This window comes from Podarcis erhardii (assembly GCF_964252035.2).
Source record: "Podarcis erhardii genome assembly, chromosome: 9".
In the NCBI taxonomy this organism is placed as follows: Eukaryota; Metazoa; Chordata; class Lepidosauria; order Squamata; family Lacertidae; genus Podarcis; species Podarcis erhardii.
In genome coordinates this window covers 20,330,138-20,356,346 of record NC_138512.1, presented here as the reverse complement: position 1 = coordinate 20,356,346, position 26,209 = coordinate 20,330,138, and the positions used below count along the sequence as shown (strand labels likewise).

Sequence of the window (26,209 nt, the reverse complement as noted above, 5' to 3'; positions counted from 1 at the left end):
GAGAAGACTGTGTTTTCTTTTCTCTTTCCTTCTTTGTTTTTGTTATTTAGATTAGTTTCTTTTACCTTATTGTCTCATGAAAAAGCTTTAAAGAAATCTTAAGGAAAAAAGGGGGAATACAATCACAGAGTACATAAACTTTAAATAATTGTTCCTTTGCAGACCTACAGTGGCTCTGATATAGACCTCTATTCTTTTGGGAGTCCTATTAACACCTCCATGTTTTTTACAATATTATTACACCTCGTGATTGAAAGCAAATCTTTGGTGAGTACGTTGTTTATTCTAAGGTTCACTTTGCAAATTGCTCTTGGACAGGGTCAAGTTAACATTTATAATCTTGTCACATGGTGGATGTTGATGCTTAAATGTGCCTGCACAAAGTATGGGGTGGTATTTTCAGCACCACAGCAGCCTTCAGTAGTTGATGAGATAGATACCCATTCTAACCGTGTGAGTGCATAGCATTTGACATGTTAAATGGACACAATAAAAATCATATTAGAATGATGTTGCCATGTCCAAAACTAACGTGAGAATCGGGCCAATTCTTACCAAAAGTGTTTTCCTTCCTTTATGCCAGTATTGAGGACATGAGCTGTCTTGCACCTCACCCCATAGGGTCCATTCTTTAACATTTGTTTGTGAGTTCCCTTCACATGAATGAGTGTTCGGGGTGAAAGCTGAACACGATCAGTTTGGGTAGTTACTTCCAGGCGATTGAGAGCACTTCACTTCCTTTCACAAAACGTGAAGCAAAGTTCCTGCAGGAACCTTGGTGGGAGAAGAGTTTGAAGTTTCCACTCTCCATGTTTCTCTCTAAATTTATTGGATACAGTATTCATCACAATGAGCTACAGGACGACGTGCTGATTGAATATCAGGATACTTCATGGGGCGGCTGCCGCATTAACTTAGTTTTGATCCCCCAACTTTATGCTTTGCTGCACCAATTTATGGAAGATTTCGAGGTTTTATGACTTCAAACTGATCCCTTTTCGATATAATCACCCAGAACTATCGGACCTGAATACTTCTTGTCATTAAAACAATCATTTCCAATCAAAACAATTATTCGACATGGCATTTTACCCCCACCAACTTCTTCTAAAATGCTCCACACAAGCGTACATGTGAACAAAAACGTAAAAAAAACGACATATGGCCATAGTTCAAAAACTTGACCTGATTGAGCAAAACCAATATGATTTTTGGATTCAGCGCATCAGATTCGTCCTAAATCAACTGAAAAAACGCAGACAACAAATTTGTTGTTGACCAGTGTAATCTATTAAACATTAAAAGCTTCCCTAAACAGGGCTGCCTTCAGATGTCTTCTAAAAGTCTGGTAGTTGTTTTTTCCTTTGACATCTGGTGGGAGGGCGTTCCACAGGGCGGGTGCCACTACCGAGAAGGCCCTCTGCCTGGTTCCCTGTAACTTGGCTTCTCGCAGCGAGGGAACGGCCAGAGGACCCTTGGCTCTGGACCTCAGTGAGTAGCATGCCTCCCCCACCCCGTTGGGCGTGGCCATGTAATAGGTGGGAACTTACCTTTGATGGGTACTGTATGGGACCTTCCTCAAATCAGAAGAAGCTGCTTTTGCAGCCTTTGTTCACATGAAGCCCATCCACCCATGGCCACTTGGAAATCTGGAGAAGCAAGGGGGGGTTAACCCTCAGCTTAACCTCATGGGTAGAGTCTTCAGACAACTGCTTCCCCAGTTAACAGGTGCCACACAGTGACCTTTCAAGCAGCTGCCCTGCAGCACAGTTACCTGAGCCCACCCTTAAACATTAGGGGCTAAGAACCATGGAAACAATGCTAGTTTGGAATGGTGAATGAATATGTGATTCTCTGAGCTCGTACCACTGCCTTTCAGTTCTTCAGAAATGGAAGCAGATTCTGTCTCACTCCGTTTGTTCTACTGTGGTGTGTGTTGTTGTTTTTTAATTTCAGAATGTGGCACACTTCTCTGTTCTAGCTGGTAGCGTCTTCCTGTTCTTCAGTATTATTGGGACCTTTGGAGCTACCTGCATCCTCTGCAACCCACCAGCCAATCCATATTGGATAATTCAGAAACATTTGTCTACTCCAAGGTTTTATCTGGTGTGCATACTTGCAACTATTTTGGCTCTTCTTCCAAGGTATTTTATTGGTTTGGGACCAAGCATTGTGGTGTAGATAGAAATTCATTGTTGCTGTGATTCTTCTGTCACATGTGACAGAGCAACAAACCTGTACGTAAAGTCAGTAGGGAGCTGCAGCTAATTCTGTCCATCTGCTGAATATGATACAAACACATGTTGGACAACACATGTAACATTCACGCTTTACATTTTTACTTGTTCACTTTAAAAAAAAAAACCTTAGCAGTACTAAAGATTTATTGACCATTGTAGAAAAGCTATGCTGAATCAAGCAAAAAGAGGTCATTCTTCACTTTAGGTCTAAGTCTCATTGGGGTGGTAAACGCGTGGTCTGGACTGTACCACTTCAGACTCCAAGTGGGTGCTCACATAATTGAATTATCCCAACCTGACCTCCCCAAAATCATTCCATATAGGAAAGTAGATGTTAAGAAGAATAGTTCTAGCCCATCCTGCCTTTTGATAGGCTTGTTTTCCCCAAGGGAGAAATGTCTTCCTCCCTTGGGGAAACATTCTGCTGCATGACCTCCACTTGTAGGCTAAAGCAGTACTACCCAGACATTTTATCACCTCATTGGGAAATAGGTTAGTGTCTCCAATACAGAATACCCTGGACTCTGGAGTTATTGGCCAGAATATCCAGGGTAATAAATTACAGCACTTTCCCATCAATTTTTTAGTATCTTCGTAGTTTGGATTCTAAGAACTAAATTTTATAAAGGGACCACACCCACACACACTTTTTTCAAGTTTCTGGTCAAAATGGTTGAATAGTGTGTAACATTAGTTCAGACATCTCCTTAAAAGCTGAATATTGAGTTCAGGGCAGTTTCAGTCAATATCCAGATTTTGCCACCTTGGGCTCTGAACACTTAAGTCAGGAGGAGTCTGGGGGTAATTGGGATTTTGTCCTGCTGGTTTTCTATTACATTTGTATCCCGCAGTTCCTCTAAAGAACTTGAAGAAGTGATCTATTGTCATAGCAAGTCTGTGAGGCAGGGGAGGTGGCTAAATGCCACTGTTGAGATTCATAGCTGATTTGAGGTTTGAACACGGGCTTCCCCATGCCCAAGACCACTGTAACAGCACAGTGCCATTGTAATCAGAGTTGCCATATGTCCGGAATTTCCAGGACATATCCAGAATACTGCAGTTGGAAGCAGTGTCCAGACAGAAATTGCTGAAACGTCCAGGAAAATCCGAATGTATGGCAACCCACACCGGCAGCGTCATTTTTGGTGATTTTCCTTAAAAATAGCTCAATAACATCCAAAAAAGTTCAACAACCTTTCTGAAATATGGCAACCCTATTGTAACACCGTAGGATCTCTGTGTTGCTGTTGCCAACATGAGCTTTTTTGTGTGTGTTTTTTTGGCTAGAGTTAGAACAGGCATCCTCAACCTGCGGCCCTCTAGATGTTTTAGCCTACAACTCCCATGATCCCTAGCTAGCAGGACCAGTAATAATAATAATAATAATAATTTATTATTTATACCCCGCCCATCTGGCTGGGCTCCCCCAGACACTCTGGGCGGCTTTGAAAAAAATATTAAAATACTGTAATACATCAAACATTAAAAGCTTCCCTAAACAGGGCTGCCTTCGGATGTCTTCTGAAAGTGGTCAGGGATGATGGGAATTGTAGTCCAAAACATCTGGAAGGCCGAAGGTTGGGGATGCCTGAGTTAGAATATAAACTTTGCCTACATCCATAATCCTTAAACCATTCTCCAACATTCAGTTCGGCATTGGTTTCAGTATGATACATTTGTTAGGACAAACGTAAGTAATTCTTTTTGGTAACCCAAATCCTTTCACTAATTGATTGAGATAAAGGTGGGCGGGAGGGAGGGAGCTTTATTACCACCTGGTTAATAAGAGCACACTGTTGAGAATAATGCGTTTTTACAGGAAGCTCTTTGCCCCAAACCAGCTTTAAGCCATGCCTACACAGCTTATTTTAATCCTTCCTTATACTGTAGGTATTTGTTCAGGGTGATCCAGGCCACAGCATTTCCAACTCCACTGCTAAAGGCCAAGAACTTGGAAGGTCGGATCCTTACAGGACGGAAGAGTCTGCTGCGCAGTGCAAGTGTAGCCCCATCGTGAGGGGTAGAATTGATCACCAAGGGACAAATGGGGATTCTGGGTCTGCTAATTCTGAAGACTCAGCAAAAGAAAACAACATCAAGTGGTGTGGTTTGTTGCTGTTGCCAATACAGCTAGTGTCATTTTGTCATAATGTTGGAGACAGTCTGAACCGGCACCCAAGGCACATCTGAAAATGGCAGCAGGCTGAATTGTGAGGGCACTGAAATGTTTAAGACCCTCAAAGGAATTCTATTCCATCACATATGGAGCTAGTGATTCTTAAGTTGGAGGGTTAGACTTTACTTCTGAAGAGGACCACACTGATATTTCTCTCGTGAATAAGGCTGATTCGGATTCTGCCTAGGGCATATAGGAGGGTTTAAAACACTCTGCCAAAAATAGTGTTATTTATGCTTTAATGTCCAAAAGAAGAAGGGTGGTACATTTAAATGATCTTTCTCACATGACTTTTCTTCTTTTTATATGAAATTCAGCCACCACCCACTGCTTGTGCTTTTTTTATAGACAAAAAAGTACTTAGAATAATTTGTTCAAGATATAAGCAAACAAAGAAATGCTGCTCCTTGTTCCACGATGGATAAATCATTTCATATGAGCCTCGATAGCATGGGAAGAGATATTTAAGCCAGCCAAGCAAGGAGGTTTTGGGATTACTGAATTTTGACTTTATTCTTTCTACTGTTATTATAATGTTTGGTTCTGGGGCAGTCAGTGTTAGAGCAGCCTTGTCTAACAAGATGCACAGTAGTTCCCTCTGAAAACAGCTGTGCAAAACCTAAATCACTTTCATAATAAAACAGTATTTGTAACTCTTCATGGAAGCAAGATTCATAGATGATAGGAGCCACTTCTCTGGAGAATAAACTAGCTGAGGATGCAGGAAACACATTTCTACACAAGCACAGCATTTTTGTATATATGATGATTATGTGAATGTGAGAAACTGTCTGCGCTTTTATTTCCTTATGGAAGGAATACTGTTAAATTTGTTCTTTTAGAAATGAATATTTGTACTGTAAACAGTGTGTGGTGCGGCTCCTCCTTTCTTTCCCTCTGCAAACAGATTGCTGTTTGCAGATAACAGACTTTTCACTACCCTTGCTTAAAAGAATGTTCCATAAAAAACTGATGTTAAATTGTTTAGGATTTGGGGGTGGGGTGATTCTGTTGGTTCAGTACTCTGCTCGGCACACAGCTAAACTGAACATATTCTGAATTAATTTACCAAGGTTCTGAGGAAATCCCTGAGAGGATGAAAGCACTGCATAGGTAATCAAAAACACTTCTAAACAAGATTTACTGCACAAATTTCCTTAAGACCTTTCCTCATCATATCCTTGATGTTAAGAGAAAGACCTTCCATTTAGTCCACATGTGAACCATTCTGACACAGCTTTACCTGTAGCTCAGACCTTTTGGGGAGGGTAGCCTGATTTTAACTATAATTGCTGTTATCTGCAGCTGTACCCACTTAGCATCCCCCATCAGAGTTAAAATACCGGTTTCTTCCAGCTGGCATTCAAGATTACCTTGCCATAACAAATAGTAATCTCTATTCAATATGCAACTGTATTTTGCAGGATAATGACTCCAGGTTATCATGACCTAATTTTGTGTCACTGTGTCCAGTTGAAACATGCTCTTTCTGCTAAGCTCTCCACAATGCATGGGCAGATCTATAAACACCAAATATTGAAAGTAGTGGTTTCTAATCATGTGTCACATTTTTTAAGGCAGGGGTAGGAACTTTTTGGCCCCATGGGCCAGATCTTTATCTCCTGCCCACTTCCCCTTGCCAACTTCGGCAAGCAGGTGGCCCCTGTCAATCATCTGATGCCATAGTGGCATGTGATTGACACATGCCACAGCCCAGCACTAAATGCTCAACTATCAGTTGAGTGTCAAAAGGCCCTTTTCAGCCAAGCCCTGCCCTTAGCTGCTGTGTAAGACTGGTGTATGTGGCTTGGCCAAAGTGACTTTGCTGACCCAATGGGGAGGCCAAATTTGGCCTGCAGGGCAAGAGGTTCCTCATCCCTGTTTTATTTACAGTGCACGAGGTGGAATAAGTCCCATGGGATTCAGTCCAACCTATTTTTGAGTAACCACACAAAGCACCGCCCTGCATCCTTCCATGCTGCTGGTGCCCCTCTTGCCTAACAGCAGTGGAAGATGCCTGCCTCATGGGCATCTTTCCATTCTTGGAAGGAGAAGTGAGTGCCAGTTCCCTGGCTTAAGCTCTAGAACAGGGGTTGGCAACCTAAGGCCCACGGGCCACAAGCAGCCCATGGGGGTCGTTTAACCAGCCCATGGACCCCCACCGTCTGCTCAGGGACCACCTTCCGCAACACTGACTGGCTTCCCATTGGCTGCAGGAAGCTTCTGCAGCCAATGGGAAGCTGCGGACGCCCCCTCCGCGCCGGAAATAGCGTTTGTGCATGCATGCGCACACACTCCGACCCACCACGATGTCTGCTAGACCGTAAACCAGCCCAAGTCACAGAATCTTTTCTGACCCCTGCTCTAGAAGTTTCTGTGCACAGATGCAGATGTGATTGTGACTACACAGACCACCATTCAAAAGACACAAGTAAGCAATCTATTTTAAGTCATGGAGCCTAAATCATATGATTACTTCATACATGAGAACCATTCATCATTCACCACTGGCAAAAGAAGGAAGTGTGTACTTGATTTGGGCAACCCTTCTACATGCTACTCAAGCAACAAACAAACTGGTCGCAGTTTTTTAAGCTGATAACGTGATTTTGGACTAACCTGAACTGGAGCCAAGTCCTGCTTTCCTAGATGTGCCAATCTTATTTTTTTTTTCTTATTTTTTTATATTCCTTTTATCTTGCTGGACCGCACATGCTAAAGAAGAATGCATGAACCACTTTACCATTTTCTGTTCCTTTTTAGTACAAAAATAACAACAAAAGAGGGACCTGAGGAAAAAAAGAAAGCCAGATGTTTTCTATAAAACAAATTATAGGAACAAAATCCAGTATTGTATTGTTATCCGAGTCCACAGTGGGAGCTTGATTTGGGGAATTTAGCACGCCTTCTTGGGGAGGGAGGGAGAATTGCCTGTTTTTGAAAGTTTATTGTTGCCTGTTTGAGCCATACAGAAACTGCAGCCGCTGACAATAAATCACTAAACATTGAGCTCCATTTTAGTATTCTCTTTTTATGTTTGCAAAATGAATAAATTACATGAGACAAACTTTAAACTGCGGCAGGCAGGGTGTTGCAGGGCTATGTTTAACTTTCCTTCCTAAGTCTGTAACCAAACACTGTGAGGTCTCTGAATAACACTCGCAAACTGAAGCTTGAGGACCATTTGGCGTTCATAGAAATTGTCATTCCTGCATCTCACCGAAACATTTGTCCAGTCCTTTTTTTCTAGAAAAAGAGGTGCCGGAACTCACTCATTCACTTATAATGGCATAATGGCAATGGCGCTCGTCTAAGAGGTGCCGGAATTGAGTTCCGGTGAGTTCCAGCCGGAAAAAAGCTCTGCATTTGTCACTCGCAACTAACTCGTCTTACTGCTTTCAGTAGGATTTACAGTAAACTCCCAATTAAGTTCAGTGGAGCTGACTCCCAGGTAAGTGACCACAGCATTGTAACCTGAGAAAGGCTGCCTCAGGTTTGAGAAGGTCCTTGGCAAAGTAATTTCTGGTGAGCCCCTTCCTACATCAATGCCTGCCAGTCCTGTGGACTTACCCAGCAGCAGTAAGCAGTACTGTTTATTTCCAACAGTGACATAGCACCAGTCTGGAGCATGGAAGATCTGCAAGTTGGCTGTCGCACCATTCTTCAAACTGGAGTCGCAGGTGAAAGGAAACCCAGGGCAGGGTAGGAATCAATAGTGGTCCCAGCAGACATCCAAGGCTATTGGCAGTCCTGCATGTGAACAACAAACTTTGGTTCAGGTCATTTATAGGTGAATGATAAATCTTCATAAAGTCACTTATGACAAAAAAAATCTAGCACGTATGTGCAGCTCCATGTTACCTTAGTAGCATAGGAGTATCCCAATTCACAAGATTATTTGCTATATAAACATCAGAATGGGATATAGGTACTTTATCAAGGTCTTTGATGCATCCATGGAAGGTATGTATGTGGTCCAGTCTACCCACATGCTTCAGGACTGCCCATTTGTTAGAAAAAGATTAAGTGCCCTATATGTTTCAGTTCCACAGTTGAGGGGGTGACTAGAAGAACATTACTAGCCAAAAAGCAATTGCAATTGCAATTTGCAATTATATCCCCATCACTGATTCATTGGGATTTTCCTTAAATAACACTTAACCCCCACTATACTTACAACTTTAAGCATTTTAGCAGCTACTGAAGCACTTAAATCAATTTTCTACAGCCTCAGATACTATGAAGTTGTGGTTGCTTGACTGCAAAGCACATATTGAAAGGTGATTGCTTCATGTGCCCTTTCAGCCTGTTAGGAAATGAGTGAAAAATGAGGGAAAGCACCACAGGAAGAAAAATTTCAGGAAATGCCTCCAAAAATAGTCCTGCATAATACTGCTCAGCTCTGCAATGCTTTTTTTAATGAATAGTGATCTCTTAATTTGCAAGAAATAGTTTTTTCACCTCATCAATGACCTTGAAGAGCAATCAGATTGGTACAGCCCTGGCTTGGGGCTAGAGGTCCCTATATCAGCTGCCTGGGTTCCTGGCCAGTTCTCCTCTTCTTAACTGCCACAGGAGCAGAGGAGACAGCGAGCTGCACAAAAGCTTCAGAGCTACCACTGAGGTGCCAGGCTAGTTGCATGCTACTGAGAAGTACCGTATTTTTTGCTCTATAGGATACACTTTCCCCCTTCCTAAAATGAAGGGGAAATGTGTGTGCATCCTATGGAGCAAATGCAGGCTTTCGCTGAAGCCTGGAGAGCGAGAGGGGTCGGTGCGCACCGATTCCTCTCGCTCTCCAGGCTTCAGGCAGCTATCTGCAAGCCTTCGGAACCTGGCGGGAGTTCCCACTACGCTCGGAAGGCTTGTGGATAGCTGCCTGGGCTGGGGGCTGGGGTCAGGGGAAGCTTGGGCTTCCCCAGCCCCGCAAGCTCCGGGAGCGGCGGCAAGGTTGCGCGCAATCTTGCCGCCGCTCCTGGACCTGTTTTGGGGGCTGGGGTCGGGGGAAGCTCGGGCTTCTCCCGCCCCAGCCCCGCGGCTAAAAACGAAGCCGCGCGCAGCCTCTCCCGGCTGGAGAGGTTGCGTGTGGCTAAAGAGGAAGCCAAGACAGCCAGCGGGATGGATCCCGCTCGCTGTCTTGGCTTCTTTGCTCTTTGGGGCTGGGAATAATTTTTTTTTCTTTATTTCCCCCCCTTAAAACTAGGTGTGCCCTATGGTCCGGTGCACCCTATGGAGCGAAAAATACAGTACGTGACAGACTTTCCTGGATGGTCTGTGAGAGTCAGGAAAAGTTGGAACCGCCAGCTCCTAAATAAACTCCCATTCTGGGCTGCTTCACTGCCAAAGCTCCAACCTTGCTGACCTGGAGGAACTCTACTAATTCATTAGTTAAAAGATGATAAAAAAGAATTGTTGCATAACGTGGTCACTCAAAAGATTTGAGTACCACTGGCCTGGCATATATTTATCTTTGATATCACTATTTACCTGTACCATAGGTGCTGGCCATGTTCTAAAACAGCCTCTCCCAACCTGGTGCCCTCCAGATGCTGTGGCCCACAACTCATGTTGGCTGGGGCTGGTGGAGGTTGCATTCTAAAGCACCCAGCGGGCACCATTTGTGAAAGACTCCCGTAACAATGCATTGATCATGCAAACTTTTGCCCATTTCCTCATTTTTTGGAGAACTATGTAGTCAACAGCAGTTTCTATGATCACAATAGTTTTGGATTTAAATGTAAATCTTTTAACCATTATGCCCAGTGATGTTATTTCCAGCACGCCACAAAATGGTACATCCTAATCTATGTTAAAGTAACTGAGAAATTCTGCATTTGTGTAACTCATTTCACAGCAAGTCTTTAATTAATGTGCTGTGGTTATGCACATGTATAGAGTGACAACCTTTTTATTTTAACTTTTTCTGCTGCTGAAATTAGCGAATGAAATTAGCTATGGACACAGCAAGGAAATAGACTTGGGGTACATTCATGACTATTGCATGGTGAAAATGAGATTTCACATGGTCTTCTACAATGAGCCAGGCAATCGATACAAAGGCCAGGTTAATTAAAGTCTTACCTTCTGAAATTGTCCAGTATTCAGCACTCCATCCATATATTTGTCAACAATGCACATCAGTGTTGTTCTTCCTTTAAGATGTTGGTCTTCAAGATGTTGGTCTAAAACTCCCATCATCGCTGATCCTTCTCCATGCTGGCTGGAGCCGATGTGTCTTGGAGTTCACAATGTCCTTTACAACAGAGGTAAGCTATGCAACAGCTTTACCTATTGACCATTAGATAAGCATTCACAATACACTGTTTTAGAAGCCTGTTAAAACCTATCTTTATTATTTAAACAAGCCTATCCAGATATATACTTTAGTATTTGCTTTACTACTGTTTTATTAGTAATTATTTTATATTACTTTATCTACTATAGTTGCATGATGCTCCTAAATATATGAAATGGAGCCCCTGAGACTCCCAGGTGTTCTGCTAATAAGATCTAAATAAGATTCCTTTACATGACATGGCCAGTCTACGACATATCTATCCATTACAAAAAGAATTCCATATCTTAATAGATCTCATATGTTATTACTGCATCAAGGCCCCAACAACTCAGTGGGTATTAAGTTAACAAACTCACTCCTTTTCTTTCAGTGATATGAGAGATTCCAGTTGATCTGCGCTCAAAGAGAATGGCTCAGAACCTCTATTCAATCTGATACGCTATTGTGAAGGGAGAAGGGGAGCTGAAACGATTTTTGTTCACAGAATTTATTTTGAAAAAATAAATATGTGCATTTTTGCTCACTTTGGGTTTAAATTAAAACAAATCATTTCGCTTACATGACATTGGTTACATATGCTGCTTTCCTAGCGGCAGTAAAACAACATTGGGAGTACGAATCTCACCAAAGGCTCCTTTCTCACAATTGTTGGATACATTTGATTGTCTCTCTACAACCACACATCTGGAGACATCTGGTACTTTAAAAACCACACTTCGGATGACATCTGGTTCCTTAAAACCCACACCACATACAAATATTTGCATAAGCATACATAGGAGGGGGGAAGCAGTATAAAAATACCATGTATAAAATAATAGAAATATATTTTCTTTACGTGGAATGTTGTGGGGAGAGTAAAATGAGAGTACTGTTTTCAGGAGAAATATGGAATGAGCCCCAGCACACAGTTCCTACAAAGAATGGCAAAGACAATGCAGAGCTAAGAAAGCGAACGGCCATGAATGCAGAGGGCCTAGAAGATGAGCAGGCAACCCTTTTGCCTCTGAGGGTCAAATGCAATGGTGGTCTGTGAACTGGGAGGCTGCATGCGGGCGGTGGGTATGGGTGAGGCCTGAGTGAGCCCCTTCCCCAAGACACTTTTCCTCCTCCCCGTCCCCATCTCTCTGTACAGGCATCAGGAGATCCTATCATGCCCCTCCTGCTGCCTCGCTTATCAGTGCTAGGAAGGTTGAGAAGCTATCCCTAGGGCTAAAAGCTGAGCAACAGGGAGGGAGGAATCAGCTGGAGATTCCAAAAGGATTCAAAAAAGTTGGCCGAGGGCTGCATGCAGCCTGCACACCACAGGATGACCACATGTAAGGTAGGGGGAAAACCTAACAGGGCCAGGGAACAGGAATTCCCATGTATTTTACGGGGCGAGTGAAAATTGGGGAAGAGTAGGCTGTAGGGAGGGGAGACCAACTGGAACAGGGCAGGCCAGAACCTCACATACCTAATTGAACTAGTTAGCTAGATCCAGGACTCGGCTACACAGCTGCAAATATAACGTTTTAAGTGTGTTTTAAATGCATTATACAAATGTGGCACTAGATGGCGGTGGTGAGCTTATGGCAAATTCACTGAATTTATGAACACTTGACTTTTGTTTTTGAAATGTGTCCTTCAGGAATACTTTTTAAAAAGTATTAGTCTAGGATAACGAACGTTAAATATCTATTTGTGATTTGTAAGATTCATTTCTAAAAGTTATTTTAAAAGAGTTTCTTCGAGAGTTTATATTTTGATTTATGTAGCTAAGGATTTTTCCTACATAGATCAATGTACAAATGACCTACAGATCAGTCCACAACTGGCCTATGATAAACTCTGTAGATTTTCTCAATTGCAGCCATATTTGTATTTGAGTTTTTGGTGGTTCGGTACACATAGCAAAGGGGCTACACATATATCTATTTTATACTGGGAGAAAAACTGTCTACAACCATGGTTTGAATAAGAATACAGCTATCCTGTTTGTGTCATCATGTACATGAAAGGAAAGGCTAGCATGATACAGGCTGTACACATGGGAAACTAAGCCTTTTTCATGATAATGGTTGCATTTTTCCAGCAGCTGAAAGCACGAAGATGGCAACCATATACAATCTTCCTTTATACAGTAGTGTACCCACATACAGAGTCACACGGTAAAATTTGTCAGTGTGGACTGGACCTTCATTATTAACCAGTTGTGGTTCAGACTACCTGTATTCAAGACAATAATGCCTGCAACCTACCTTATCCAGGGGAGAAATTTGCTCAGTTTTTCTGTGCCCCAATTCCACAGAATGAACAAAAACATAGAAAAGCACAGCATTTTCTTTGTGGTTAAGAAAGTAGAAACAATCAAATACAGCTTTTCAATGCACATAAATAGCAACATTTAGTAATACAGTGAGCATTTGTCTATTACAAGCTCCATAAGGTGCATCAAAAGAGGAGGCGAGGTTACGAGTTCTGTAACAGTAGTCAAGAGTATGTGACTGATAGTCCTGCAGGTTATGACCGAATGTTTCAAACAGTGTTTCAAAACCTCTTTCAGCTTTGAAAAAATGTGTTTCAGACCTCTCTGTATGTAGACTTAGAAAGGCTTTCACTGGGTTGCGTTTCCAGTCTTCTACGGTTTTCAAAGGGAGGACTGCAAAACAGATGGAACTTCCGGGATAGCGCGAACGGGTAATGGCGGACTCCCTCTGAGCTCCGGAGGGAGTCGGCTCCGCTAAGGACGGGTCTTGCCGTGCCGGCGACACGGGGACCCTTAGAAACCGCAGGCGCGGAAGCCTGCGGACATGGTGACTCGGTGGGCACCTTAAGCGCCCTCCCTGACCCGCGAAGAGCCTTTTTAAAGGCTACGGAGTGGACCGGAGAGTGGCGTGGTGCTGAGAGTCGATCGCTGCCTTGGCGGAGCGAAGCCGCGAGCCATGACCGGAGAGCGCTGTCTTTCTTCTTAAAATTTGGACTGAAAATGTAACCCGTGAGTAAAAGGAAATTTCGGCACTAAAAGTTTCTTATTTACGAATTCGAGTATGATCGGGGGGACGTGTTAAAAAGGAAGTCCGCACTCCCCCTCCCCACCAAAAGATTTAAAGCAAAGAGATAGCACCAGGTCGGAAAGACTTTGGTGCTTAAACGGAGAACTTTCACAAACTGAATTAAGAAGTAATTTGAGCAGGAGTGGAAGAAAGAGGAATTCCGGGGGTTTTGTTTTTTAAGTTGACCCCCCCAGACCCGGGTAGCGCCCAGTGTGGGAGCCCGAGAAACAGAATAAGGAGTTTGACAGCTGTCAAAAAGAGCTGTCAAACGACTAGCCGAAACGTGGAACTGTGTTATAACTGCTTTTCTGGATTAAATGCTACATTGAAACTGAATTGATTGAACTGATTGGAAACAAAATAATTCTTAACAACAAAGTAACTGACTGTTGGGTGAGATTCATGATGGAGATCCCTCTGGAGGGAACTGATGACATTGCAATGGCTGCTGAAGGAAAATTACTGGCAGAGATACAAAAAATGTTTTGTCTGGTGGGAACCTTGCAAAAACAGAACACAATTATGACTGAACAGTTGATGACCTTCAGTTTTAAACTTAACGACTCTGTCAATGGAACTAAACAAGTGGAAAAAAAATTTGCAGCTGCAGAAGGAGAGATAATCCTATGGGGGGAAGGAGAAAAAGAAAGAGTTCAACAAGAATGCAAACAGAAACCTGTAACTTTTGGGAATCAAAGAAATAAGGAGGATGACTATGGGATTGCAGATCTGCAGGACCAGAGGAAGAGAGAAGCCCCTGGAATAATCAGAATATTGAATCAACAAAGAATGAACAAGTTCAATGGGGACTTCTTTCTGGGGCTGGACTTTGGGAGATTTGTTGTCTTTGGTCAAAAACTGTCTTTGTTTGATTTGGAAGAAAGAAAACATGAGGAGCTGCTGACAGAACTTCATGGAGAAGGGAAGACCAACAAAGAGGACTATAAACAAAATCGGCGGAGAGAGGCTAACTGGGGCCTGAAGGCCTCGGATGTCAGAAATCCAGGCTAAAACTGTTGTTTATCTATTTGGGTAGGGGCAAAGCGGGGGCAGGGGGGAGGGGAATTTGGGGTGGTAAAAACCTGGGATTTGGAACTGAAATATTATGATTTTAGATTTAATATTAAAAAAAAAAAGAAAAAAAAAAAAAAGGATGAATTTGTGGGAGAGAAATTACGCCGACCTTGGAGAATAGATCCAATATGGGAAAGGGAACATGTAAAATTATGATAAGTTAAAAAGGGGGAAAAGATAAATTGGAAGGAAAGAATTGAATAATTTTTAAGAGACCTAATAAATAATTTGCTGAGCTATGTAGTGAAAATGGAAGGTGGGCAGGGGAGTGCGGGGAAGTCATTGAAAGAAGGAGATGAAAATTTGGTTGTGTTTTGTTTTGTTTTGTGTTTGTTTTACTTTTGTTTTGATTTTTTTTTATGTAAGTTTGTTTTGTCTTTAAAATTGAAAATTGAATAAAAATTATTTAAAAAAAAAAAAAAAAAAGGACTGCAAAACAGCTGCTTCCAGGTGCCACTTCACAAGATGGGTTGTACCAAAGCAGTACACACTTCTATAAGCGTGGGACAAACTGCACTGAATTAATGAATGTTCCATGAGAGATTCCAAAACTAAACAAATTGTTTGCCTGTCTTGTATAGCCTTTGCCCAAATGCAGACTGAAGCGAGACAGGCAAGGTTTTCTCTCCTATAATTCCTCAGAAGGGGATGATGCCAAGTAGCTCCCATATACAACCTCACCAGGAAACTACTGCTGTGTTAGACAGTGGCCTTTAACCTGTGTTTTAGAAGCCCCAGAGAGGCCTTATAGATTTCCATAATGCACATTTTCTGCCTGAATGCGGTGCCTGTTCTAAAACAATCTTTCCTGAAGCTGAAAGACTTATCTGCTCTCCAACCATCTGGTGTGTGCCGCACCTTTTCCTGCAGATCCTGTGGGATAAGGCAGAATTAGGGCAAAGCTAGATATTGAAAATTATAAATCACATGTCACCATGGGCTTGGAGCCTGGGACTAGAGAGAAAAAGCCTCCAACTTGGATATCCTCCTAGTCGGAAAATATAGTCTTACTAAGCAAGGAGGCTTTGTGAATGATTTAACTATAGCTTTTAGGACTGATTATTTATAGTTTTTAGGAACAAATTTAGATTCCAGGAGGATACTTGTTGACTTACATTTTTCATTTTTCATTGTAAATCCTATTCTGTGATGCCACAAAAGTTAGGACTACCTTGTTAAGAACACTGCAAGGATTGGAATGAGGTGCTAGTCCACACAATAAGCTATAGGGACACTTCCTGCTTAAGAGGCGATTTCATTTTGCATCTTGTAATTTGGGAAGGAAAGAAACCATTATATGACATTCTCGCTGGCACATGGATCTATTCATTCCATGAAACCACCCAGTTCTATTGCAGCCACTGTGGTTAGGATCTCCATGCAAAAGGATCCAAGTCTTAAGTGCTTTCTTTAGGTTGTTCAGTCCAGAATAAGCCAAACATGCTAGTCTTAGCCGTTAAGTTGTATGGAAATCATTTTAACCAGTTTTGTGGGTTATACTGGTGGTTCTTGATTTTAAATCTGTTATTCGTTTTATGGCAATCTTGTTTTAAAATGATTGGTTGACTGTTGCCATAGAATTAGGTTTGCTTTGTCTGTATTGTTTTGCTTTCCCTTGTAATGTGTATGTGATGACCGCTGGTCATTATTAAGCAATAAATCTGTATCCAAAAACATGCAAAATTTGATAGCATATGAAACACCCAATTCTCTTAAAGTGAGTGGAGTCCAGATTAACTTGGTGGAACCAAGAGGACAAACTAGAGTTTTAAAAAGGACTACTTATGAATAGATGTGCCCATCACCTTTGCAAATTTACAAACTATTCACTGCAAGAGATAGAAGCTGAAATTCTCTATCAGCAAATATATGTTTTTCTCTTGGTGTTTTAGAAAGCTAGTACTTCTACACAACCCCTAATGGTTTATCTCAAATACCACATTAGAAATGTGTTTATTTTTTCCTTTACGCATTCTGTTGTGAGTGTATGTGAAAGGTAACACAACACTGCTAAAGAAAAAATGCCAGAAATGATTACAAAAATATTTGACCAATTACCCAGAAGCATCTTTGGCACCAGAGGACATACCCATTCTTTTACTCTGCTCTGTTGCCTGTCATCTGCAACCCACAAAATTTATAATTCAACAGACTTCTTCATTTCAACATCTTCATTGTTCTGGTGCGCTGCCTTTTTGTCAGTCAGCACAGAATTCCTATCCTGAAGAATTAGTGGAGAAGAAATGTGTGGATGTAGATTTGCCTTTCAATCCATTCAACGAAGTGAGACACGTTGCTATAAACTCCAGGTCCCAGAATTTTGGAAAAGCAGACAGAGCCCCAAGAGGTTAAGCCAAACAATGTCCAGCGTCCAGCAGGCTGCTCGCATACAAGGGGTCCTCCACTGTCACCCTGTAAAGATATAGAGGTTATTCCACAGCATAAGGCTGCCCTTGGGAGTGAGCAACAAAGCTGGATGAACTGATCATAGAAAATAACACGATCGGGACGGTTGTTGAATAGTTCCTGTGATCTGTCATTGATGGGGGGGACTGGCATCACCTAATCACTCATGTGCTCCCTTAGGTATATTTTGACCCCTCACTGTATCAAGGTCTTCAAAATTACCACAATTATACAGCCCTTTCTTGATTTTCATGCAGTTGCTTTGGAAGAGGCAAATGGTACAACACATGGCATCCTGTCTTTTAATGAGGGTGGCTCACAGAAAGAACATTACACAGTGAGGCTCCAGCACCGACATTGGCTTTCCAAAACCCTTTCAGGTACAATTCAAGGTTTTAGATTTACAATCCAGATCTGAATGGTTTGGCTGTATCTGCCTCCTAACCTATATCCCTTCACATCTCCTAGGATCAGCCAAGGTGGTATCAAGGATCATTGTGAGGGATGCTTGAAAGATATGGTTACCGGACAAATACTCTAGGATTTTCTAGAACCACCACCCAGCTTTCTTTGTTTGCTTGCTGTTATATAACCTGACTTTCCTTCAGGGAGCTAGGATAGAAGTTTAACATCACAACAAACCCTGGGAAGCAAGTTGAACTAAGAGCAAATCTCTCCAGGTCATCTAATGAGATTCCAAGCTGAGAAGGATTTGTAAAAAAGGTACAGTAACTTTTACATTTATTTAGGACTCAAAGCCAACAAAATAGCCATTTCCATCTATCACGTGATCTACTTGCTTTTTTATTCTATTGGGCTAATTTGGGTAGAGTACTCATAATCTGCAGCTATAGTTTTCATAAATTTCTCTCTGTGTGTGCACGTTCTTGGGTTTGTGTTTTTCTCTCTCCAGAACTGTCTTACCATGCAAGAGTCCACAGTGCCAGATTCATAGCCTGCACATAACATCCTGGCCGTAATGGTTTTCATGTCGAAGTACGACTGGCACTGTTCTAAGGAAATAATACGAACTTCTCCTTCCTGAAGTTTGAAAGGCACTAAATGGGGTGGGGGGAACAACTTTAGTCAAACCATATAGAGCTGTGCAAAAATACCATCAAATCCACAATGTATTGTTGTATAAAGTGAAGAGATTAATAGTCTGTTTATTGAGCATACAACCTGGCTTGGTTGCACCAAGCTTAAACAAAGATCAGACTGTGCCCAGTCTTTATTTAGCATTCTTTCTTATCTATTTACATGACAATGATCCTGATGCTCATTGCTTGTTGGGTTTTCTATGTCTTGCATTCATTCATTCCACATTTTTCAATACTCTTGTCACTTTCAATACTCTTGTCACTTTCCTAACTCAACAAAAAGTCTGTTGAGTATCATCATCATGATTCTGTCATGCTAGGGTGATCAAGAACTGCCCCTTAAAGCTCTTTCTTGATAGCTTGCTACAAAATCAATTTCTTATTCTCTGGGCATATTCAAAACAATCTCCTCTTTGGCTGCACAGCCTCTGGCAAAATTATGAAATTATGATCTCAGATTAATAGTTTTGCCAGGGTCTATGAACCTGCTTTGCAGGGAACTGATGTTACTTTGGAACTAATATGATCTGTACATGTGTCTGTGGCTGACCACAAGCTCAAAATTTGAAAACAAAACATATTTTGTTCCCGAGCACAATTCAAAGTGTTGGTGGTGACCTTTAAAGCACTAAACAGTTCGGCCCAGTATACCTGAAGAAGCGTCTCCACCCCCATCGTTCAGCCCAGACACTGAGGTCCAGCTCCGAGGGCCTTCTGACAATTCCCTCACTGTGAGAAGTGAGGTTACAGGGAACCAGGCAGAGCGCCCTCTTGGTAGTGGCACCCGCCCTGTGGAATGCCCTCTCACCAGATGTCAAGAAATAAACAATTGTCCGACTTATAGAAGACATCTGAAGGCAGCCCTGTTTAGGGAAGTTTTTAATGTTTGAAGTTTTATTCTGTTTTTAATGTTCTGTTGAAACCCAGCCAGATGGGTGGGGTAGAAATAATAAATTATTATTATTATTATTCTAGTACAAAACTTTGAAAAATTTCCTATGAAAGTTAGAGGCTGCACAACCACCTGCCATAGATTTCAGGTACAATTTCCCAGCACTATGTCTTGCTCTCATTACTTAAATCTCTATTTAGATTTTAATCTACTATCTTCTATATATACTTGTTTATGCTCTTTCCTTTTCCAGTGGGTCTCTCACTGCTTTAAAACATGATAGCGGCAGTATGGGCTGCCACCACGCGTCACTTCCACATAGCTGAACAGAACTAGTTCAGAAAACTTTGCCATCCCAAAAGCAGGATCCCTTTGGGTGTCATAGACTCTCAGCTCACACAACACTACACAGTATGGAAGGTACACCCCCTACATTCCCTATAACGTCACGTAAGATGACAAGATGCAAGTTTCAGATCATGCACAATATGGAAGATAAGCCCTAGCATCACTTTTCAGATCGCAGGCTGCTTTCACTAGTGCCTCTGAAATATAGTGCCAACCCAAGTGACTGCAAGTCCTGGCTAATGACTGCAAGCTGTCACAGATTCCGATTAGCACTGTAGATGTTGCTACCACCCCCAACGTTCCTGGACATTCTGAGAAAGCCTCTCCTCCTTCCGGAGGGAAGGGATTGTGAGTGGGAGATGATTCCCGTGTCACGCAGGGGGCGTCCTGCCCCCTGCCCTGTCATCATCGCTGGTGCACCACGCCTCACAGTTGAGCACCCAATCGGGTGTCCCCACGGGGGGAGTGGTTTAGCCGCTCAAATGTGGCCGCGCCAGCTCTCCCTGCCATTGCGCTCCTGATTTTCCTTGAGTCACCCACCCACCACTCCCTTTAGGGCGTAGCTTCTCGCTTGACCTTGCTATGGACCCATGATTGCCCAGGGGGCCTGGTAGGAGTTTTTTCCAATTGGCAAATTGGCACCGGCCTCTTGGTTTTTTTCGCCTACCTCGTAGCAATCGTCACAACTTTCCCGGTATTTGGCGGTTAGGCATTGGAATGTGTTGTTGGTGTATGGAAGGGCAAGGTGTGGCCATCACCTACACCTTCACTTATGGGTATTCCGTTAAAGGAATCCGGCAGTCGTGAATCCTGTCCGATGCCCTGTGGGTGGGCATGACCCTCGGTGACATCAGGGGAGAGCTTATAGTTGTATTTGCATCAACAGGCTCCTCCTACTGGTGGTTAACCCCTCATCAGACTCACACCTCCCAGAGTGGGTGGAGTCAAATTTCCTGTGGTCCAATGCCTAAGCCAATACCTTCTCACATACTGTAATCAAAAAAGTTGTGGCCTTTTTCTTGCCCATTAACCTAATATCCTGTGTCCACGTGTCTTTATACCCCAAGCGAGGATCGGGTCCTCGAATCACAACACTACTTTCCTCGGCAGTATGCTTCCCACCTCCAGGAAGCCTCATACACACACATCTTATGCAAGGGCCTAGGGTTCTTATTGTGGCTAAACAGTAATGAAAATGCAGGTACACATACAATTCTCTCCCTTCTTTGTATTCCAGTCCCTATTCAGTTCAGTGAAAAGTAAGAACAAGCGGTGGACTTTGGGTTTATATTGTGCGTTCTAATATTCCATAATACACAGCAAAGATTTGTCATTAGTGTTGAAACAGTAAAATTTCCACTAAGATAACTAACAGAAGTCAATGGAAGATAAACAGATTTGTGTTTAAATATGGAAAACATTAGTCTTACTTTTGTTGCCCATGTGTCCCCAACCGGTGATGTAGCAATAGGTATCTGGCTCGACTAGCCGCTCCCTGCTGGGTAGACAGATTGGCCGTACATAGCTTGTCTCATTGATGTCTTCATTGAGTTCCACAATGCTTATATCATAATCCACAACAGCACGGTTATAACGGGGGTGCAGAATAATAGTCTTCACCATGCGGGTCTGCATGAAGACTGAAGGATGATCCAAGTTGTTGATGCCAAACACCACTTTCCACACAGCAGGGCTTTCTCTCCTTGTGAAGAGGAAAGAAATAATATATGCCGTTAGTTCTGAATTTATCTCTTCCCAAAGAAGTAACTTCAAATGCTGACATTCTTAGAATTGGCAGATTTCTTAGATCTACTTCAATCAGGGTCCAGGCCTAGTTATGGCATTAAAACTGCCTTGTACACTATGTGGACCAATCTATGATGTGAGAATTACTATGGGAGTGTTGATTCTTCTAGACATTTTGGCAGGCTTTCAATAGTGTTGATCATAGTACAGCATAACTGTATAACCCTTGCCCATGTTCCACTTGAGGACATCTTTCCTTCTAGAATGTTTCCAGATCCTTAACTCTGCACTATGAGGAGATTACACTACACAATAATATATAGGGGAAATAGTATTGAGACAACAGACCAGAGAACAAAAGAATGCACTATTTTGTAAAACAATGAAGAAGAAATACTGATTATTATGCAGATTGCTACAGAAGGACTGAATGAAACAGTATTCACATCAAACCAGCAACTCAGTTATAATGTGAGATTAGAATGTACCAAATATGGATAAAAGGGAGATAGTGAGAAATGTCAGGCAAGCAAGCGGAGCCTAATTGGTATAATGAAGGGAAATAAGTGTGTGCAACAGCATGGCTAAACTTAGAAATGGGAGAGAAGAGAAAGAGCAGAAGTGGAAAAGGAAAGAACTATGAACAGATACAGAAATTGCTCTATTATAGATTCTGTAACTTCTCTCTCCTCTCTTTTTTAAAAAAAGAACTTACACAGCAGATGCCACACGAGTTGAATAAATCATTGGTATCTACAGCGTTTGAGATGCAGGCAATACTGAGACAAACATATTAATGGACTGCTTGTCCATCCGCAAACAGAACTAGTGTTTCAAATGCCTTTAAAGTGTTTGATTATGACACAAAGGCTATTAATAACATGGCATGCAGAGGCTGGAAAGTCAAATCATAAAGATATTTCTCTCCTCAGAAATTTGTTCCATTTTTTAATCCCCTGAGCCCAAACCAGGAAAGACTTTTCAATTTTAAATGCATATCCTTGGGCCAATAAAAAGTCATATTGTGAAAGTGTTATCTAATAATGGCAAACTAACCATGCATTTAAAAAATCTCAGACATCATATTATGAGTGCTGCATTTCAAAGTGATGTTTATAAATGATAGTCAGCATGTGATGTTTCTGAGTGTGAGGGGCAATCATAACTGTACTGGATTTATAATTCAGGAATTAAGAGGGGGATAGTAAATCTCCCTCTTCCTACAGTTTGGGCTTCTATACAAGCTAGAAGACATATTTGCTGCTCCACCCACTTTTTGACGTTAGTTCCACTCACCACACTCACATACCGGCCCTGGAAAGTGGAGGAAATGCTTCTAAATGCAAGCTGGGATTAGTCACCAGAGAAAAGCAGTTTTCAATAAGATCAGTGTAACATTTGTAATGGGACGTGGGTGGCGCTGTGGGTTAAACCACAGAGCCTAGGGCTTGCCGATCAGAATGTCGGTGGTTCGAATCCCCGCGACGGGCTGAGCTCCCGTTGCTTGGTCCCTGCTCCTGCCAACCTAGCCGTTCAAAAGCACGTCAAAGTGCATGTAGATAAATAGGTACCGCTCCGGCAGGAAGATAAACGGCGTTTCCATGTGCTGCTCTGGTTCGCCAGAAGCGGCTTAGTCATGCTGGCCACATGACCCGGAAGCTGTACGCCGGCTTCCTCGGCCAGTAAAGTTGAGATGAGCGCCGCAACCCCAGAGTCGGTCACAACTGGACCTAATGGTCAAGGATCCGTTTACCTTTTACCTAACATTTGTATTACCTCTTCCAGCCCACAGGATTTAATCCATGGGCTTGCTGAACATTATGCAACACCAGTTTGGGAATGATTTATGTGCCTCTAACAAAGCATTCTCAGCACCACTCACCCTTCAAAGCAGTGTGCCACTGTCAATACCCATTTCTTTGCAATGAGGACACAGCCACATATATGCCCACTTGGCTCACTCTGCAGGGAGCACTGCCATGGCCATCGTCCTGGGCGACTGGTCCTGCCACCAAGGATCCTCTTGCTCATGCGAGCTGCAGGGCGACGGCCACAATCTGTTAAGAAACATATGAAGCATTTTGCTGCTAAGGACCAGAATATTCAGTTGGCCACAATATGCTGAAGAGCCCATCTGAGGAACAAGGACTCCTCGGCAGTAAAATGAAGACTTATGAATAAGCTACTCCTCATGAGTAGACCAAATCTGCATGCAGACGGCTTGCAGCTGTGTTCTATACAGGGAGCACTCAGTTCAGCTGCCAGCACAGTGTGCCGAAACAACATATTTTCATCAGTTCCCTGATTTGCGTTTCCCTGCCACCTAGGTGCTCACTGGAATACACACACATCATGCTTGGACATCAGACTGTTTCTGAACCTTGTTTCTTGTACTTCCCAGGTATTTGGATTCTGGACCATGGATGTAGCCAAGGGGGGTGGGGGGCAGCTTCCCCCCCAATCATTTAAATCAATAGAAATACTTAGGTTCTGCCCCCCTAACACAAATCCTGGCACACCCATGTGTACCACCTGAAATACACAGTGAAATAATTTGGTAGTGTGGTATCATCTTCAGAATTGGTCACTTCAGTGCTCACCCTTAACGCTAGATCATTTATCTCTGTAAACACCATATACTTTGCTCCCTTTTGGGGGGGGGACTATCTCAATTAAGCCCCAAGGTCTGCAAACTCCCAAAGTATGTCAATTGACAAATATTATGTGTCTTTTGTCAAACTATTTATGAAGCCAAAATTACACCACTCATGCACAACAAGGTCTCAGTAGACTTGGGATAACCTCAGTTTTCAGAAACACAAAAAACATTAAGGAAGGAACCCTCAACACACAATAATGAGAACCAAGTGTGCTCAGTGACACAGAATTCTGCCTGGGGGGGGGGACTGAAAACTTAGAAGGAGGCAGAATGGAAAAGAATAGTGGAAGAAGATATTTAGAAACAGAGGGAGTCATCACATTGTCAGGGTAGGTCATTTTTTGGTTCACAATGAAATGCTGATTTTAGATGACCCAAGGGATGGAAGTGAGAGGTGTCCGTAAATATCAACAGCAAATTAATCAAGGATATTAACCAACAGGGAGTGGGAACAGAATGAAGCATCTAAGAAGCAGGTATGGCTGAAGAAGAGGAGCACTCTACATTGCAGCATTTTTGTTGTAGGTCCCACTAGTCAATGGCTATTATTAATGATGGTCATATGGGACATATGGGCACTAAGTCACTGAATGCAAGTTTCTAGGGAGTCACAGCAGAGCTTCCTCATGGATTGCATCCAACCAAGTCATAGTCTGAGCAGACCCACTGAAATCAGTAGACTTGACCAACTTAAGCCTACTGATTTCAATGGGTCCATTGGATATACCCTGCTCCCTTTAAACCCTGATTGTGGGCTTCTTGGGAAGAACCTGTTTCCCACTGCGGAAAGCCAGGTGGTGGTCTGGGTAGATCTTTCAAGGAAATTCCTAGACTCTTAAGCAGCCATGTGTATTCTTAGAAATCAGTGGGACACGTTGGTGATTTCCAAGTTACCTACCCAATTTCCTTCTTCGTAGTTAGATAAGTTATGTAGCTTACCTTCTTTGGTGCAGAGAAGGGAAACCATACTCCTGCTTCTGCATGGCAACCTACAGAGAGAGATACAAAGCTTTTGTGAAGAACAGGGTCTTTACACATACACTCCACCTGTTTAATATATAAGCACATGGATCATTTATCCACTGAATTTCTCTTACAGGCACCAATGGTCTTCCTATCTCATTAAACAAAGCACTTCAAAATTGGAGAGCTCTTGATTTTTAGAAGCAATATTTTTGTATTTAATTTACACCTGCAGACTATGTGAGTTTGATCTGGCAAACATCCCTACATTAGTTTTATCACTGTCCATGAGATTTTGGAATCTGCTTAGAGAACTTTCAGGTGGCTCTGTATACAAAGTGTTTAAGTGTTAAAAGGAATGTGAAATGTCACATTTCTGACATGAACGAATAAACTATGAATTTGAATCCTTCAGTGTGAAATTTGAAATTTTATACAGGCATTCAAAATACCAAGTGTCAACATCTAAATTCCCAAAGTTTCTGGTTTGAAAAAAAAAATCCGTTTTTAAAGCATAATTTCATTTTCACTCTATCTACAATAGAAGCACAGCTGTTTCTCACCCTTTCACCAAAAGGGCCTGCAATGTGGATATATTTTTTGTCTCCCAGTCAGAGTGTAGACTTAGCCATTTCTCATATGGTTGCTGCTCATACTCTGGGACGATTTCTGTCACAGGTGGCCCCCTGAAATAAACACACATTGAAGATAGCTTAGTACATTTGTTGATATTAGAATCTGAAACTTTTTAATGGAAAGAAAGAGGATGCCTCAGTTGTGGAGGAAATGTATTCCATGTGCACTCCATGGAAAACCCTTATTGTTGCTAAAGCTGAAAGCTCATCATTACCATGTGCTCACTGCTTAGTATATAGGGTATTTGGACACCAGAGCCATTACCACCAGATGCTTTCAGCATAGGCAGGCAGAGGCTATATGTAAAGTGCTTTTAAACATTATCCTCCCTGTACACAGGGTTGGCACAAGTAAGGGCATTTCTGTGGCCTTCAAATGGGATAAGTAATTTCTAAGACAGCTCTCAAACAGGCAATTGAATTATATCCTACTTCTGCATATGCTTCAGGGAGAGATTTTTCCAAAGTTGGACCAGATAACATTTTATTATATTATTACAGAGAATATGTCTGACTTCCAGAAGAAGAAATGAGACTTGGAAATGGAAATTGCAAGAGTTCTCTCTAGTGGCTCAAAGCATAGCTCATTTTTCTTTACATCTGTCTAATGCATTACTGTTTTGTTATAATGTTAATG

General features: G+C 42.2%; 2 protein-coding genes and 1 long non-coding RNA gene across 8 annotated transcripts in view; 2 read left to right on the top strand and 1 right to left on the bottom strand.

Annotated features, from left to right (window-relative positions):
* The window catches only part of ATP10D (ATPase phospholipid transporting 10D (putative)), a 67,299-nt gene extending 59,874 nt beyond the window's left edge, over positions 1-7,425 (top strand). Inside the window, exons 22-24 of the mRNA XM_081875653.1 lie at positions 163-267; positions 1,957-2,144; positions 4,131-7,425. Of these exons, the coding sequence (XP_081731779.1) occupies positions 163-267; positions 1,957-2,144; positions 4,131-4,257 (420 nt within the window). The 3' untranslated portion in view covers positions 4,258-7,425. The remainder of the gene's footprint in view (positions 1-162; positions 268-1,956; positions 2,145-4,130) is intronic.
* A 2,267-nt stretch (positions 7,426-9,692) lies between these two features.
* LOC309349719 lies at positions 9,693-12,856 on the top strand. Its single transcript, XR_014160131.1, has 2 exons — positions 9,693-10,682; positions 11,085-12,856. It is a non-coding gene; the product is annotated as an uncharacterized lncRNA (long non-coding RNA).
* Positions 12,857-15,363: 2,507 nt separating this feature from the next.
* CORIN (corin, serine peptidase) overlaps positions 15,364-26,209 on the bottom strand; it is a 117,716-nt gene continuing 106,870 nt past the window's right edge. For all 6 annotated transcript variants that reach the window (XM_081875657.1, XM_081875654.1, XM_081875658.1 and 3 more), the window contains exons 17-22: positions 25,501-25,623; positions 24,914-24,963; positions 23,198-23,372; positions 21,000-21,271; positions 18,154-18,287; positions 15,364-17,235 (exon numbers count right to left, since the gene is read on the bottom strand). In XM_081875657.1, coding sequence (XP_081731783.1) covers positions 17,053-17,235; positions 18,154-18,287; positions 21,000-21,271; positions 23,198-23,372; positions 24,914-24,963; positions 25,501-25,623 — 937 coding nt within the window. In that variant the 3' untranslated portion in view covers positions 15,364-17,052. The remainder of the gene's footprint in view (positions 17,236-18,153; positions 18,288-20,999; positions 21,272-23,197; positions 23,373-24,913; positions 24,964-25,500; positions 25,624-26,209) is intronic.